The sequence below is a fragment of the Fukomys damarensis genome, unplaced genomic scaffold (assembly GCF_012274545.1).
Source record: "Fukomys damarensis isolate Sample0158 unplaced genomic scaffold, DMR_v1.0_HiC HiC_scaffold_23, whole genome shotgun sequence".
NCBI lineage: Eukaryota > Metazoa > Chordata > Mammalia > Rodentia > Bathyergidae > Fukomys > Fukomys damarensis.
In genome coordinates this window covers 8,793,941-8,811,479 of record NW_022900935.1, presented here as the reverse complement: position 1 = coordinate 8,811,479, position 17,539 = coordinate 8,793,941, and the positions used below count along the sequence as shown (strand labels likewise).

Here is a 17,539-nt window from a genome sequence, read left to right as displayed (position 1 = left end):
AAATAAGTTCTGCTACAGAACTGCTTGCTAGGACAGAAATATCTAAAATAATGAAGGCACATGACAAAGGCTGATGAAAACATGGAAATCACTCTGCTGTGCATGCTGCTAGGAAACAGAACCCCCACAATGGAGTGCTGACCCCAGCCCAGGGGCCCCTCACTCCAATCCCTGAGCCACGCAGAGTGTCACGGACCTCCACAGGTCCAGGGCTTTCTTCCTGTTCTACTAACAATGTCAAGTCAATACTTTTAGTCACCTCAGTGTCCCTCAAAGTCATATTAAGCGAGCTGCTTTTACTTTAACCCTGCTGCTTCACTGTCCCTTCTCCAGGGCGCCAGTCCTTCTCAGTCTCCTGATCCTCAGGCCATCAAGTAGTAAAACAAACTCTCCATAAACCTATCTTTAAATCCCGTGACGTAACTTCCCTTCTAGTCTCCATCAACCAAACCTGACTTTGGATGTGGTTTGGTGTCCTGCAGGGGACATGTGACTGAGGCCTTGGGCCTGGGGAGGCCATGGTATTGGGAGGTACTGCAGAACCTACAAGAGGCCGCCGGGCCTGTGTGAGGTCCTTAAGCCCTGCCCTCAAGTGGAATAAAGACATTTCTCCTGAGACCTAGATTTCTGGAGAGACTTGCTATAAAAGGTGCAAATCTGGCCACTCCCTCTGTTTCTGGCTCAAGACTTGGCCCCCCTCCCCATTCCACCATTGGTCACAGGACCATCCCAGACCCTTCCCTATGGTGTTTGGAGTGTAGTCTCCAAAACTATGAGCTAAATTTATCTCTTTTCTTTATCAAGTTAGCTGCCTCAAGTGTTTTTTGGTAGTAACGAAAAGCTGACTAATACTGACTAATGCCACAATCTCAATTAAAGACAGATACAATTTCCACAGTAAGCACCATACTTAGCTATAGGAAAGATTCCAAAGTTTTAGATTTCCTACACCATAGGTCCCCTCCATTAGCATAGTAACAAAAAGACTTAAGACTACAATACCCAGAAACCAGGCACCAGAAACATCAAGCTAAATAAGGTGGCCTTCTGGAAGCTTGTAGTCTTATAAGGAAAGACAATATGGACACACATGGGTGTGCACAAGGCAGGCTCACCATCAGCATGTGTGAGACACATGGGTTGCCAAGAAGCGGAAGTGATTAACCCTGAGGGTTGAGGCTTGGTGGATTAAGCTTCTCAGAAAGTAGTCTCAGGGGCTGGGGATTTGGCTCAGTGGTTCCGACTCCTACCTTGCAAGTGCAAGGGCCCGAGTTCGATCCCCAGTACCAAAAAAGAAAAGAAAGCATGTCTCAGCTGGCCCTGAAGGATGCAAATAAGAAGAGGTTACCAGGCCAGTAGGGAGAGGGAAACCCTGATTCCTGAGACATAGCAAGTTCAGAAAGCAGAGATGTGAGAAAGTATAGGGTGTTAGGTGAGGAGAAAGACAGTCTGGACAAGGCACAAGCAAGTGGGGAGGGAAGAAGAGGCAGGAGAGGGACAGGTATGTTTGAGGAGCCACAGAGCCAAGAAGTGTCAGTCCTTCTAAAGGACAACCTAATTACCAAATAACAACAAGCCTTATAAAGCTGATCACAGCCAAGAGGTTTCAGGCAATTAGAAGCCAATGCCAGAAAGATGGAATGTGTACTTACTTGTTCAGGTTCCACGTGGCAGAACATTGATATTTTCTCTTTCACAGATGTGTCCAGGGGATTTGAGCACCTGCACACAACCTGGTAATAACGAAAACAAGATGGCTGGAAGGGTTACAAAGTTGGGTGTCCCCTGACTGAACTCAAAATACACATACACTGTTAAGATGAATGAATATGTTGGCTCTTGGCACAATGCAGATTAATTCACAAAAATATTCTTGCCTCTTTTAAAAAATGAAATTCCTAAATCCCAAATTAAAGAACCATTAAGAAGATGGCAATACCAATGAAAGGCAGGTGAATAAAACTAGAGGCAGAGGCTTTCCTCTCCAATGAATTTTCTTGGGCAGGAGAGAAAAACAGAATATATAAAAGGACTGAGAGAAGAAATAAGGCATAGGGCACGTAAGACTTCATACTTGCCAGTAAGAAAATCTTCACTCAAAGCACTAAACCTACTTTCTTCACTATCAATTATTATCAAGGGCCTGTCGAGTAGGCAAGGTCTTGCCCGGCCTTTCACGAAGATGTGTTTTAATTAGACATAAGCTCATACTAAACCCAGGAAATCTTACCAAGTCTGGGGAAAGCCCAAGCCCTCTAAGTTCCCGAACACTGTTTTGGGTGGGTTTTGTCTTCTGTTCCCCTGTTGAACTTGGCTATTTTACAAAAGAAAAAAAGGTTAGTTTCTCTATGATAAAAAAATTTTTAAGTGTATGACTTTTCCCCGAATCCCTCTTAATAGAATCTGATCATTTACACACTTTAGCTCGTATTTTTGTTGAAGTTACACACTTTTGTATTTGAGAGTCAAATTGTCCTACAGGGTGTAGAGTCAAACAGTCCTACTGCAGACAGTGGTCCCTGGGCTCCTCTCCTCTCCCACTCTCCAAACCTACGAACAGTGGCCCTGACTTCTTTTTTCTTTTTTCAGTGCTGGGGATCAAACATAAGGCCTTGTGCACATGGTCAAGTACTCTTCCCCCAATCACACCCCACCACTTGAGCTCTTGAATGGTCCTTCTCCTGTTTTATTGCTACTTGACATTCAGCTCGAGGCCTTTTCTGTCTGCACTGCTAAATGCACTGCTAAATGAGGATCTGCCCATGCTCTCATTCCCATCCCCTACACTGCACCCTTCCAGTGCCTGCAGTTCTCAAGGATAAAATACTGTTCCGTTAAACCACATGCCACACCTTCCTTTTTTTTGTTGTTTTTTTTGAGACAGGGTCTCACTATCACTCTTCCTTTTATAATAAATTGTCTTTATTCTCTCACACTTCAGAGACAGATTTGTGTTCAGTTTAAAAATTATTTCCTCTTAAAACATTTGAACACAATAGTGTCACTATCTTTTAGCTTCTAGTACTGCAGAATTGATGTTATGTTTTGTTTGCTTGTTTTGGTACAGGGGATCAAGATCAAACTTGGGACCTTGCACTTACGTGGCAGGCAGTGGAACCACTGAGCTAAATCCCCGGCCCTGATTCTTGAATTTGCTCTTTAGAAGAAAGTGTTTTTCTCTTTAGGGCCTTTTAGATTTCTGCCCCACTGTTCTGATCCTTCATAATGATGTGCCTCAGTGAGGTTGTATTTCACCTAATATGCTGCACACTCAGTGGGCCCTTTCAATCTAGAAACTCTCAGCTAGAAATTTCCTTGTTTAGATGAAAGATCAAAAAACCTTCCTGTCATAACTACTAAACTTTACTGTTTTAGTAAAAAACAACCACAGACAACACAACAAAAGAATGTGATCCTAGTTCCATAGATTCTATTTTCAAAAACAGGAGAAGTTTTGGCATTGGGGCCATAGTTTGCTGAGCCCTGGGATCAAATTATACTTCCCTCTCCATTTCTGTTTTTATTTTCTAGAAATCCTACCAACTGATGTCAGAACTTCTTATCTTTCCTCCCTTATCCTGTCTCTTAGCTTCTACCCCATTCATGAATTATTTCATCAACTTTCTCTTATCATTTCTGCTATCCAATTCTTTTTGCTGTTGTTACTGGTACTGGAGATTTAATCCAAAGCCTTCAAACTGAGCTACATCCCTAGCCCTTTAGAAAAAAAAAGTTTTTTTAAGACAGGGTCTTGCTATGTCACTAAGTTATCTAGTCACTAAATTTGAGCTCCAACTTGTGGCCCTCCTGTCTCCCAGATTACTAGGATTATTGGCATGCACAACCACACTATGCCTGCCTGCCTGCCTTTCTTTCTTTCTCTCTCTCTCTTTCTTTCTTTCTTGGGACAAAGTATTGCTGTATAGTTTAGGCAGGCCTTGAACTCACTATGTGCCCTAAGGTGACCTCAAACTCTCAGTGATCCTCCTATCTCAACAGGCATGCACCAGGCAATTCTTATTTCTACATATTCTTTTGTCTCCACAGGTTCCCTGCTTGTGGCGTGTACAGTTTTTATCTGGTGCATGCAGTTTACCTCCTTTTACTCACTGGCTGTCAGCTCATACTTAATAGCTAACTGGAAGCCCATGTGAGTGGCAGGCTGGCTGCTGCGAGTCCGTGGCCAGCCTGTTTCCCAGGGGAGCCCTGGGAGCAGTGTCTTTTCTTACAGGCTAGTCGTATCTGGGAAGGCTCTTACTACGCAGCATGTAGAAGGCTGTGAAGCTTCTAGGAAGCAAGAGGTGGAAGAAAGCAAGGCACTGCTACAGCACTTCAAGCGGCTTAACATCACACTCAACCACGTGAGCGTCACTGCCCTCAGCCATCCCCCGTGCCTGCCTGGCCAGAATTTTCCTTGGGGCCCAGTCTTCTGTCAAGTTGGAGAAAGGCTGATGCTCAACTGTACATAGTAGGGAAGGGGACCCTACCTCACCCCCACCCAGAGAACCTGGTGCTGCCCACCTTGACACTCGGTTACTCTGCAGGGCAAACAGAGCTGCTTTTCTGCTCTCCCTGCTCCAGGCTGAGGGTTAAATGCTCCCAGGTTAGCTTGGTGAGTTTCCGCATGTCTATCTGCTTTCTCATGTGTATTACTATTGAGTTCTCTCCACAGTATTTAAATTCTGCCTTAACAAGAAAGCTTGCTTAAATTCACATGAAGTTCTTTATTCCATTTTTTGTACCTCAAGCACTGAAAACTATTAGATTAACAAGTGAAAAATCAATCTTCTCTCCCCCAAAACTTAACTGTAAATACCTTACCTGAGGAACTAGACTGACGTGGATATTACAAAAATTCTCCTTTTTGACCTTGAACTGGAACTGCCGGAAGGCCTCAATGAAGGGCATGCTTTCGATATCTCCTACTGTCCCACCAAGCTGGAAAAGCAGCACCAGTTTAGGAGAAGAGCACTCAACCTTTCTCTCTGGAGGTTTCCTTTCCAGCATCTTCTTTCCCCTTAAATCAGTGGCCAGTAACAGTGTGATTTGGATTACTCGGCCCTACACAATGTCAGTCACAGACATTTCTTTGTGCTGCAAGGTGACTCTTTTGGCCCTAAGGCTATTACAGAACTTTATACAGTATTTGAAGAAAAAGATCAGGTGAGACAAGGGCCAGGAATTTTATTTGCATGAGAATCACAAAGCAAAAAATCTGATCTTATTTCTTTTATCATAAATAACTTGTATATTAAAAAGCATCACTTATAAACAAATTATGAAAACTTTTGAGTCTCCTGATTTTGAAGGAACTCTGAGATCCAACAGCTGAGATCAGCAGATAGCACAGAAACCAAAACCAAAAAGCTCATTTAGTGAGGGAGATTTTCCTGCCAGAGGAAAGCAAAGGTCTATCAACTCCTTCAAGAGACAGATGAAAACCTGCCTGGCCACTCTTTCTGGTACAGCTGGCACGAGCAAACCCACAAATGCTGCAAAGGAGTAGATAAAGGTATTTCGCTAAGAACTGCTCTCCCCCAAGTAGCCACTCCACATGACCATTACTGTGCCCTCGCCAGCCACACTGCACTGACAGAGATGTGGGACAAGGGATTCCCTGGGAATTGTTTCGCCTGGCTGACTAAGGAGACAAGTGCACGGAGTATTCACAGATGCAGGAAACATACAAACCTCGATGACACACACTTGAGGTTCTAGGCCATCTTCATCTACAGGTATTAACGCCTGTTTCATCACCCATTCCTGGATGGCATCTGTGATGTGAGGGACAACTGGGAAACAAAAAAGAAACCTGTCACTTACACTTGTCCCTCAGAGGCAAGTAACATGTATTATTAAACTGCTGAACTCTTTGCCTGGACAGAGTAGCAGTGAGGCAAAAAATCCTTTTTTTTTTGAGGCTCCTTTTACATGGCCTCATGAAAATTTGGGGCTTACACTCCCCACTGTTTCCTCTCTGGCGTTTTAGGTTGTCCTTGGGAGCACTGCAAAAGGAGGAGGCTGAGAGTGGCATACTGAATGCCCTGCACCACGCAGAGTCTGCTCTTCGGCTGCACACAAAGAACCGGATCGCCACTCCTATTTTCAACAGCCAAAGCTGAAGGGGGGCACCTCACACCTTCCTGATGCTTTTCCAGGAGGACCTTGTCCTACACTTCATTTCCAGTTAGGGATAGATCCTTTCTATGTGTCAGGGAAACACTTTATTGATGCAGCTCCTCAGACCTAAGAAATAGACAGGTGCTGCTAATATCTCAATTTCATAGAAAGGGAAACTATATCTCAAGAGATTTTATAAAATAAAATGGTCAAGGCTTTTGGCCAAAACCTAGTGCCTCAGCCACTCCAAGAGGCTGCCTGAGGGCACCATTACCTGGCTTCTGTACTTCCCTGTTTCAATGCAGCTCAGTTAAAGACCATGCCTGAACAAAACAACATTTAACGTTCAAAAACTTAACTAGAGTAACCGCAAGTGTATGAAAACAGCCATCGCAACTCAGTACTTTTTTCGTCAGAATAAATGTGAGAGGTGTTTTCCCACATGGTTTCTGATTAAGTAGAGTCATCCTGATTAAGTAGTCATCAAGGGACTCCAAATACCAGCAGAGCCATCAAAGGGTTCACCCTTACTTCATGGGAATTTGGACTAGGCAAGGCCAAGAGATGGCCTAGCCCCCTTCTCCCTAATGATAATGGGTCCAAATATGGAGACAAAAGCCCCCTGGGTCTTTCTTCTGTGTTAATGATGCCAGCATCACTCCAACAGAGTGATAGAGATGTCTATCTAGGCTTTATAAAGTCTCACAAGGGGCACCTTGTGAACTTCGGGTCTCCTTATGCATGCGATGCCTCCTTAAGGAGTGTAGGCCTAGTTGTCTCCTTCTCTCTATAGGTCCCAAGCAGATAGGAGATCTATTGGATCTCGAAATCATGTGGATTTCACTGACATCACCAGGAGGGCATATTCTCAATGAGTAGAAAAGGTTTGATCCTGACAATCTAAAATAGGAGCAGCACATCTATTATTGCAATATGGTTCGGTTCCAATATGAATGCGGAGGTGGCGAGAGATGGGTATGGGATGGTACTTTAAATTATGAGACTATTCTCCAATTACAGTGTTTTTGCTTAAAACAGGCAAAGTGCAATGAAATACCTTATGTTCAGACTTTCGTGACTCTTTATCAAAGGGAATGCTCAGGAGCTATGGGGTTTAGAGTGACATGCAAAGAGGAAAAAGGTATTCTGGAGGACCCTTTCCTGAGATCCCCATTTGTCACTCAGGGAGCTGAGGGTCTCTCTGATCTGTCTGACCTCTCATCCTCGACCTCCTCCATACAGCCCCCAGGCTAATAAATCAAGGCCATCCCCTCCAGGTGACCAAGGAACTCCACTAGAGCCTAGTGCCCCAGGAGAACCCAGCGATTCTCAGCCCTCTTATCATGCTTCTCAGACAGCTTTAAGCCTCGCAGGTAGAACCTGAAGAGGTGCTTCTTACTACTCTAATTCAGAACTTTTCCTGCCCCTACGAAGTCTCAGTGCTGGGGGGAATACTCGAGTACAAGCTCCTTTTTCAGTCGCAGATGTCCAGTAGTGCAAAGAATGATTAGGCCAACTATCAGAAAATCCTATTAAGTTTTCAGAGGGGTTTCAAACTGTGGCCCTTGCTTTTGATTTATCACGGCAAGATGTCCAATTCATCTTAGCCACTTGCTGTACCCCAGATGAAAATGAAAGAATCGGAGAAGAGGCTAAAACTATGCAAATGAGCAGTATGCCTTGAAAAGGAAAGGAAATCACCCTGGAGAGGTTATTCTCCCTCAAAGAAAAACTGGGACTATAATACGCAGGAGGGTCTAAAGATGATGTCTAGTATGATAGCTGCTCTTACCACGGGGATGAAAAGGTACATCAAGAAGTCTGTTAATTATGATAAAGTGAGTGGGATCTTATGAGGTACAGGAGAAAATCCAGCTTTGTTTTATAAACAATTAGCAGAGGTCTTCCACAAGTATACTAACACAGATCCATCTTCCAGGGAAGGGGTGGCACTCATGGGACACCATTTCATCTGTCATTCAGGCCCAGACATATGAACCAGGAATTTCTAATTGTCTGCAGTATCCCATTCCTTTGCTAGGAAGAGAGTTACTAACTAAATTGGGGGCAATTCTCAAATTCTAGCTAAGGCCAAAACAGATTTTACTTGTCTGGACTACACCAGGTCTCCCTGACCAAATTAGCCAACAAGTAGATACTGCTGCATGGTATGATGGAATACATGATAGGGCAAATTCTGCTATGCCAGTAGTTACAAGACTAAAAACCCCAGACAGGCGTGGTGGCACATGCCTGTAACCCCTGCACTAGGGAAACTGAGGCAGAAGGATTCCTGTGAGTTCAAGGCCAGCCTGAACTCTGTAATGAGACCATCTCAACCACCCCGCCCCCACAAAAATGTCCTAACCTAAAGCAGTATCTAATCAAGAAAGAGGCACATAAAGGCCTCCAGCCTCTTAAGACAAGTTCCTCAAACATGGCCTTCTGAAGCCTTGCCAGACCCCTTATAATACTTCCATTCTCTTTGTAGTAAAGCCCTCAGGAGACTATCAGATGTTATAAAACCTACGTCTCATTAAGAGGGCTAACATTCCAATCCATCCTCTAGTGGCAGATCCATACACTAGTCTTTCCCAAATTCCAGGGGACACTAATTAGTTCTGAGCCTTAGATTTAAAAGATGAATTTTCCTCCATCCCCCTCCATCCAGACTCTCAATTTCTGTTTGCCTTTGAATGGGAAAACCCCTTTACAAGAGAAAAGCAGTAATATACCTGGACAGTTCTCCCACAAGGGTTTAGACCTTTATGCTCAGGCACTAGAGAAAGACTTGAGGAACTTAAAGCTTAAACAAGTAATCATACTACAGTATGTAGACGATATTCTAGTTTGTAGCCCAACTCAGAAATTATCTAACACAGACTCTCAACTTTTTAGTGAAGGAATATAGTCTCCAAAGAAATGGTCCAGATATCCATCCAAAAAGTTCAATATCTGGGATATATTCTTACATTTGAGGAATGACAGTTGTCTAGGGACTGGATCCAGGCTATCTGTGATCTTGGGCCTCCTGCCTCCAAGCAATAGCTTAATTCTCTCCTGGGGATGGCTGGTTTTTGTAGGATCTGGCTACCTAATACTGGACTAATGGCAAAGCCACTATATGGCAAAACAAAAACAAAACACTAGAAACAGTGTTCACATTCATATAAAAACAAGGAAAGAATAAGAAAAAAATGTCCAATTCAAGGTGTGTCTCTGCTGTCACTGGTAGACAAACTGGACAAAGCCCAGATTCATATTGATTAATCCCACCAAGCCAGCCATAGATTACAGCAGGGTAATGATAATCCCTAACATTTGATTGGTGAGCCACTTTTAGAAGAAGCTACTCAGTAACAATACTCATCTCAGGCCAGACCCAGCTGTCACTGTGACACTCAGCTCTCAGTCCAATAAAGTCTCAGACCTAAAACACACCTACTCTCATAACTCAGAGGAAAGCACTCTGGGAGGGCACCATTTCATTACAGCATTGTTTTTCCAACCCTACCTTTTTAAAGGAACAGAACACTGATCTCAAATAAGTAGTTCTACAAAACCCCAAAACAGCAAACAGCTAAAAGTAAAGCTGTGCTGGGGAAAACTGGGGAGGACTCAGGAACTCTCTTCAGACACACCCTGGTCCATGTGACACTGATGAAAAAAAGCCTGAAAAAAGACATATTTCCTTCCTTATCTGTCTATTCATACTAAGCCCCAGATGCACACCACCTTGGTTCAATGCCCTAATCCAGTTGCCTTGGCCACTTCACACTTATTGTACAAAACCAGCAGCTCTCTGGACTCAAACCATGCTGCCTTGCCTGGATTAATAAGCTTCAATGTCATTCATGGAGCAGCAGTGGCTTCTTCAAATGATTTTGCAAGTGAATGGCCAAACAATTCCAAATTTCCAACTGAAGGCATGTTTCAGTAATAATACTTTGAGAAAATGATGAAATCACATAAAAAGTACATTGTTAACCCAAAAGAAGCTAAGAACCTTAAAGGTAAATCCAGTATTACCCTGGACAGTTTTCCCCAAGTAATCTCCTTTGCGTTCCTTGTTTATGACGTGCTGGTAGATCTTCCCAGTGGTGAGATTGTTGTCCTTGGTGAGGCGGATGTCAAGGAACCGCTCATAGTTCCCCAGGTCAAGGTCAACTTCCCCGCCATCATCCAGAACAAACACTTCACCTGCAGTGAAGAGTGAGGATGTTTAGCCAGGTGAAGACTACATTTACCATAACATAACTTGACTCCTGAAATACAAACACTTGGAACACAATATGGTCTGCATTAGCCTGACAAAGCACAGAAATCTATTTCTAGAAAACTAAATAGGACACAAACAAGAAAAATCACCAACCATTCTCTAAAAGGCAACTTTGTACTTCTAGTCTGTCAACAAAAATGCTATCTCTGGGAAGAGTAAAATAGCATGCATGGAAGGCTAAATACCACCCCCAAGGCTGTCAGAAAAGGGCACTTAACGGTAAGTAATAGGGCAACTATTTCTCCCTAGAGAAAAAGAACACATAGGGAAAAAAAAAGTTTTTTACCTGTGTAGAATAAGGTTTAAACTATGATTAAAAATATGATTCTATTCAAAATGTCTTGACATATACATAGGAAAGCTGTAGTTTTATAAAAAACCAGCCTCTGGGCTACACTTTAGTTCCAAACAAAGTAGTGAAAGTGCCCCAGTTCTTCCCACTCTTGTTTCATATTCATTCCTTACAACCTCATTTTACACGTTCTGCTGAGAATGAGTCATACCTATGTCACAGTAAGAACCAAGCTCAAAAGCAGGAAAGGAAAAAGTGTTGTATTTTCCCCCTCAGAGAAAATGAATCCTCTGCTCAAGAACTTCATACTAGACAGCTCTTCAACGGCTGGGGAACTCAATGCTATAGCTCTTGGTTAGCAAGCACAAGACCTTGGGTATGATACCCAGTACCACCAAAAAATGTCTATCTCTATCCCCTTACCACATATATCTACATCTTCAGAAACTGCAGGGGTGGATAAAATTTGTAAGGATGTAGATCTGGGCAAGTATAAGAAAGAATTTGTAATGGCAAGTGCCCTCCGAGAACCGGGTACCAGATTCTGAGAGCTGTGAACTGCTTTTGGTGGAGATGTAAATGCGTATCTACATCTATATCTATAGATATGCATCAACTATAGTATATGGATCTTCTGATGTTAATCATTACATGAAGTTTTCTGTGCATTGACAGCTTTATAGACTTTTAGGAATGAAAATGCAGAACTTTAAATCTTCAAGGTATAGTTTCACAGTACATTTCCTGCAATTTAAACCAATAAATCTGAGGTAACTCAAACACAATGAATTCATCACATGGTTTATAGGACCACAACAGCAACAAATAAGTCTAGTAGTTAAGGTTTTTCACTCACCTCAAAAAATCTCTATATATGTTATCCAAACTGCCATTAGCCAAACAGAATCTCAAGCTTACAGATCCTCCAAATCCAGCATCTACCTGTTTTGCCTGAATCCCTACAAAGTGGTCCTTGGGCTCTGTTTAAACATCTCCACCAAAGGCAAGTCGCAGCTTTCAGAGTCTGCTCACCCGATTCTCAGAGGGCATTTGCTATTACAGAAATCTTTCTTATACCGCCAAAATCTACGTCCTTACAAATTCTATCCACCCATGCAATTTCTGAAGACTGGGGCTACAAAGAATAAGCATACAGTGCCTCATTAGGGGTGGGATGGCCATACTCTCCCACCAAGACTAAGCCTTTTAAGGCTAAAGACAAAACTAAGACTATAAATTATCAACCAAGGTTAATGATGTCATCTATGTGCCCTTGATTCTACTGGATCAGCATTAGCCAAGTGGCTATACTTGTAGCCTTATTAATTATAGTTTTGACCCATGTTGTACCCACCTTTTGATTTTGCTCTATAAAACTTTCTCAGAGAAGTGGACTTGTTGGCAACCCCGGGAACTCTCCTGTCTCTCAGGAGCTATTCCTATTCCCCAATAAATTTTCCTACTCTTTACCTCTGTTGTTCCTTAGAATTCATTCTTCGACCTCAAGGAACATGAACTCAGCCTGTCTGACTTTTAGCAGGTTGGGAGCTACCTCCACCCAACTTTTTTTTTTTTGGTTTTTGAGACAGGGTCTCACTACGTAGTTGAGACTGACCTGGATCTCACTATGTAGCCCAGGCTGGTCTCAAATTCACAGCAATTCTCCTGCCTCAGCCTCCCAAGTGCTGGGATTACAGGTGTGCACCACCACGCCCTGCCTTTCCCCTATATTAATATGGGGTGGATTCCTACCCACAGCTGAAATCACACTATTGTGTTAAGTGATACTGACTTGTTTGCTACTGACTGGATGACAAGAGCTGGAATAAGATGGCCAGTCCCAAAGGTTACTCAGTGGCTCTGTGGTACAAACCTGTGGCCTTAGTTGCCTCCAGGGTAGATAGGAAGATATATCTTAGGATGACCATGGGTCCTAGGGTGCTGTGCTAAAACCACAGATCAACTAGCTAACCTCCCAGTCTTGCACTCACAGGCCAGATCAGTTTTCTACTGGTCTGATTATCTGGGTGCTATCTTTGTTCCCCAAATAGGACTTGAGATGTAATGGGGCACACCAAATCGCTTAGTAACTATATATAAAGACCTCTAAAAAAACACTGCAGAGGGTATTTCATTATTAAATTCGGAAGTAAAAATGATGAGGAAAAACCTGTCATGACTTGTGTCTAGAGGTCCCCCCAAAGCCTCATGCAGTCATAGGTGGAGCTTTTTCAGAAGTGGCTGGATCAAGAATATGTGACATTGGGACTGATTCATGGCGCAATGCTAGGATCAAAGGCATAAGGATCAAGTGCTAGGATTAAGGGCGTGAGTGCTACCTTCCCTAAGTAGTGTGGATAAGATATAAGGGAAAGAAAGAGCTGTGGTCAACCCTTGTTCCTTTGCTATCGTCTGCCCACCATGAACTGGTTCTCCTCTGCGATGGAGCCAGCCAATTATGGACTAAAACCTCAACAAACTGTGAGCTCAATAAACCTTTCTTCCTTTAACTTTGAGTGTTGGGTATTTTATCTCAGCAATGAGAGAAGACAGAGCCATTCTACAAAACTGAGTAGCCCTAGATATTCTAACAGTAGCACAAGGCAGAACATGTGCCATTATCAAAGCAATGTTGCAGGCATATTTCTGACAATTCTGTAAATGTTACTTTGCATCAGGCAATCTATGTTCACAAATCAATTCAATGTCACTCTGCCATAAGCTTTAATGACCGGCTGGTATCTTGGTTCTCTAGAACATGCTGTTGGTGAAAAAGTCCTCATTTTTCTGTTTACAATACTAGGCACTGGAATTCTTGTCTGTTACATGATTCATTGTTGTTGTGGGTTAACGTATGTCCTTGCCTTCTTTTTCAGACTATCGAAAGATGATGGTTCTTCAAAAGATGGAACCTCACATCCCTATGTCTCCGTTAGCTCAGTCAGAGTGAGACTTTCACAGTCCCTGGCTAGACAGGATCAATCCTCCTCCTCCTCATCCTGAAAGTCACTGAAGATAGACCACTGGCCTTCTACCACGACCAAAGTCTCAGGGCGGGAAAACAAGGTGGATAGAAGGAATAAAGTTAGGTAGAAAGGAGACAAGGAAATCAAAATTGTACTTTAAAGAAAACCTGCAGCTTCAGAACAAAAGCCTGTTTATTTACTTTTTGCCTTCTCACAAAAAAGCAAACCTGGACAACTCCCTTTCAGCTGCAAAAAGGTCTGCCCACTCCCTTTTACTTGAAAATGGTTCTCTTTCACCGATGGAGAGACCACCCTTTTGGCATTTCCCATAAAAACGGGCTTACTAAGGGTGATCCATCTTCTCCTATCCTCTAACACTACAGATTATTGAATTCCACCTCCCCAAACACATAAAAGATCCCCAGCTCCCTGCTGTATTGTGCCTCATTTCTCTTAGCACCCACACTCGGCTCTTGAGTGCATCCTATATCTACTTCTAATAAATCCTTCTAATGCAGCTTTAAAAAAAAAAAAAAGGATACTCCTCCAATATCTGAAGAAAGTCACTATCTCACCAAGTATGTTTTTTCAAGAGAAATGACAAATTTTTATTTAGCTGCTACCAAAAAGATCATTTCTATTATAGAAATTGTTAGATTCTAATCATTAAGTTGCCTATTAAGATTTCTGCCTCTGCCGTTCCAGGTAAGAAAAAAAAAAAAATCATTCTGCTACACTAAAAACCATTTTAGAAGACAGGAAATAGAAGTTATTAGAAAATGTTCATACAATTCCCAAGAGCTAACATGTTCTTTCACATACCCAATTACAGAGACGAAGCAAGAAAGAAATGACTATCACTTACCATGCTCGTAAGGAGAGAATGTTCCTGCATCAATGTTAATGTATGGGTCAACTTTAATTGAAGTCACATGTAAGCCACATGACTTCAGTATGGTACCCACACTGCTGGCAATGACTCCTTTTCCAATTCCTGATATAACACCACCAGTAACTAGAATGTACTTCATTTTCCTTTTTGACCTGGAGGAAAGAAAAAGTACAGATTAAAATATATCTCAATGAACAAAACTGTCTTCATGTACTGGCTTTGCCAATTACTGGGTATGAACATGAATTCTTGACCATGTTCCATGAGTTTAGAAGGTCCTTGTCCAGTTTAAATCAGTTCATAACAGAAGCTTTTCTTAGGATATTGAATGGCATTAATCAAACATGAACAGAAAAACAACTCTTACACAATAATGAAGTTTGTTTAAACCTTTGACAACAACCTGGAGAATCAAAAAAGTTCTACAAGGGTTGACAGAACACTCTGCCTAAAATATTGGCTGATATAACTGCCAGACACTGGGATACCAAGCACATGTCTCATTATTTCCCTATATGGGAAAAAAATTTGCAGTCTTGGATAAGCCTCCAATTCTCCATGAAAGCCATAATGTGTTTGGCTAAGCTACAAAGAATCACTGAGAAAACACAGCTCCCCTAAGTTTTGAAAGACATGCCAAAAGGAAAAGACTTAAACATATAAAAGGAATTAGAGCTAAACCTAAAACTCAAGTACAGATAGTGCTCTTCTGTAATTTAATAACTTGCTCCTTGCTAGCAACCTCTCCTAGTTAAAAGGAATTAGAGCTAAACCTAAAACTCAAGTACAGATAGTGCTCTTCTGTAATTTAATAACAACTTGCTCCTTGCTAGCAACCTCTCCTAAGTATGCTGTAAACAGAGACTGCATATATTGGGGGAGAACCTCAGATAATAAATAAGCCAGTCTAAAACACATAATTGGCAGAGCAGGCAAAAAGGGCAGATGAAATCCAAAGAATAGTACAGTCCTGCAGGGAGTATAAGAAGTGGACTTGAGAGATAGTGAGGTAGAGTCAAAGACGGCAAAGTCAAGAGGCAGCTGAAAATAGCACTGATAATCAGTAAGATGGTAACAGGCTCCCTAGGGAGAATTCATCACTGTTCAGCTTCTGAGGCCCAGAAATACCATTCTGTTGGTGAGCCCAAATGTAACCAAAAAGAGAAATGTGATCATCAAATCCCAGAGAATATTTGCCTTGGCATGAGGTAACCATTCTCCTCCTCTAGGAACATTCCATGTGAAGCGAAATTAAAGATAAGTTAAGAACGATACAAGGAAATAAAATTTGGTCTGAGGCATTCCTGGGCCCCACTCTTCCCCGGAATGAACGAACATACTAGGTAAGAAATAAGAATGCTCAGAATGACTAACCCTAGGACTGCAAGGAAGACACTGTCCTGCTTTCTATTCTCTGCCGCAGTTGCTTCAAAAGCATATTTGGTTTCCACAAAATGTATATGGGTTCCCCAAAAGGATTTTATGGACAGACGAATCCGAGAAATGTTCACAAAACAGTCATCTGGTTTCTTTAATGAAAGACCACTGGGAGTGTTTAGTGAGTTAATATAAACTGTGATCTCCTAAAAGGAGTATACAGCATGGAGTTTCCTCAAACTTATTGGTCCAAAGTGCCTATAACTGGGGAAAACACTATCACCTTAAATTTGAATGGTTCCTTACTGATACATGAGTATCAGAGGTGGCTACACTTTAGTAATCCTGACCAGGGATCCCTTGGTGAGACTATATATCCTGGTCTCACACTAACTAAATTTTGTATGTGCCTATTTCTTAGCCACTCTTGAGAGGATTACAGAACGGGTTACTTCTACGAAAGACTTATTTCAACCCTATGCATTTGACTGGCTCCAGTTTTACTAAGAAGGTGACCCTTCTCTGGGAGATCCTGGCATCACCCACAGTGTTTGGCCATAAATATTCCAACAGCCACAGAGATCCTGTGGGAGATTGAGAGGACTCTTTCACTCACATTTATGGAATACCCCACTTACATTTTGTGGGGACCATAAAAATTAATCAGATTTGGGCCCATACATCAAGTTGCTGGCAGACCATTTTGAGGGGAAAAAAATTTTTTTAAAATAAAAGAGCAATCCAGTGATGGTGGGAAGCAGAAGGACATGATAGGAAAACTACAAACGTAAAATCAGAAAGAGTAGAAAGTTTTCAGTGCCAGAACCAAGATAAGTACCATGTCTCACCAGAGGACAGTGAGGGACACCCCCTCACCCCCTACTCCCGGGGTTAAGCAAAGATCCCTATTGCTGTTTTCTAGGCCTGACTTTGGACAGCCTTAAAGGACCGAAAGCATGACCTAACTCAGGTCTTAAAGCATCGGAGAGTAGACAGGCAGGCGAGTACAGAGGCAAACACCAAGCAAACACTAGGGAAGAAGGTATAGGGTAGGGAAGGGGTCAACTAGTGCGAACTTAAATGCCCAGCTTAACTTGATTCTGCAGGTGATGGGAAGACATCTGAAGGTTTTTCAAGCACAGAAGCAACATAAATCACGACCCATCAGAGAAATTCACCAGAGACGGGGAGAGGGGTAAAGTTGTGAGATCAAGATTCAGCTCCATCGCCCGTGTGCTGAGACCCCACTTACGTCCCCAGTAAGCCTGGGTCCACACCGCCGTAAAATGGGGTGAATCTCTACCTACTGCCCGTGTCACGGGGCTGCTGAGGATATAAAATTGTAAGTGTGGATGTAAACGCGCCACGCAAACGCAAAGAACTTCCCTAGAACGCCCCATCCTCACATGCCGCCGCGGACGAGAGGGCACTGCGGTGGGGTCACGGGGACAGCTCATGGACGCTGGGCTCACAGGCCCCTTTCCTCCGCCTGGGCCAAGGCCGCCAGGCCCATCCCACGGCGACGGGCAAGGTCGGACCTGTGCGCCCCTCCCAGGTGGAGAGAGCCTCGGAGCCGCGGCCAGGGCAGCGGGAATGGGAGCGGCTGTCGCGGG

At 42.9% G+C, this 17,539-nt stretch overlaps 1 protein-coding gene across 3 annotated transcripts in view; it reads right to left on the bottom strand.

Annotated features, from left to right (window-relative positions):
- Positions 1 to 17,539, bottom strand: part of Ctps1 (CTP synthase 1) — a 37,649-nt gene that overhangs the window by 19,642 nt on the left and 468 nt on the right. For 2 of the 3 annotated variants that reach the window (XM_033767523.1, XM_033767522.1), the window contains exons 1-7: positions 17,313 to 17,533; positions 14,523 to 14,701; positions 10,150 to 10,320; positions 5,692 to 5,792; positions 4,822 to 4,938; positions 2,231 to 2,314; positions 1,653 to 1,733 (exon numbers count right to left, since the gene is read on the bottom strand). In XM_033767523.1, the coding sequence (XP_033623414.1) occupies positions 1,653 to 1,733; positions 2,231 to 2,314; positions 4,822 to 4,938; positions 5,692 to 5,792; positions 10,150 to 10,320; positions 14,523 to 14,701; positions 17,313 to 17,383 (804 nt within the window). In that variant the 5' untranslated portion in view covers positions 17,384 to 17,533. Of the gene's footprint in view, positions 1 to 1,652; positions 1,734 to 2,230; positions 2,315 to 4,821; positions 4,939 to 5,691; positions 5,793 to 10,149; positions 10,321 to 14,522; positions 14,702 to 17,312; positions 17,534 to 17,539 lie in introns of those variants that run through there. The other variant, XM_019207739.2, reaches the window with a different exon arrangement.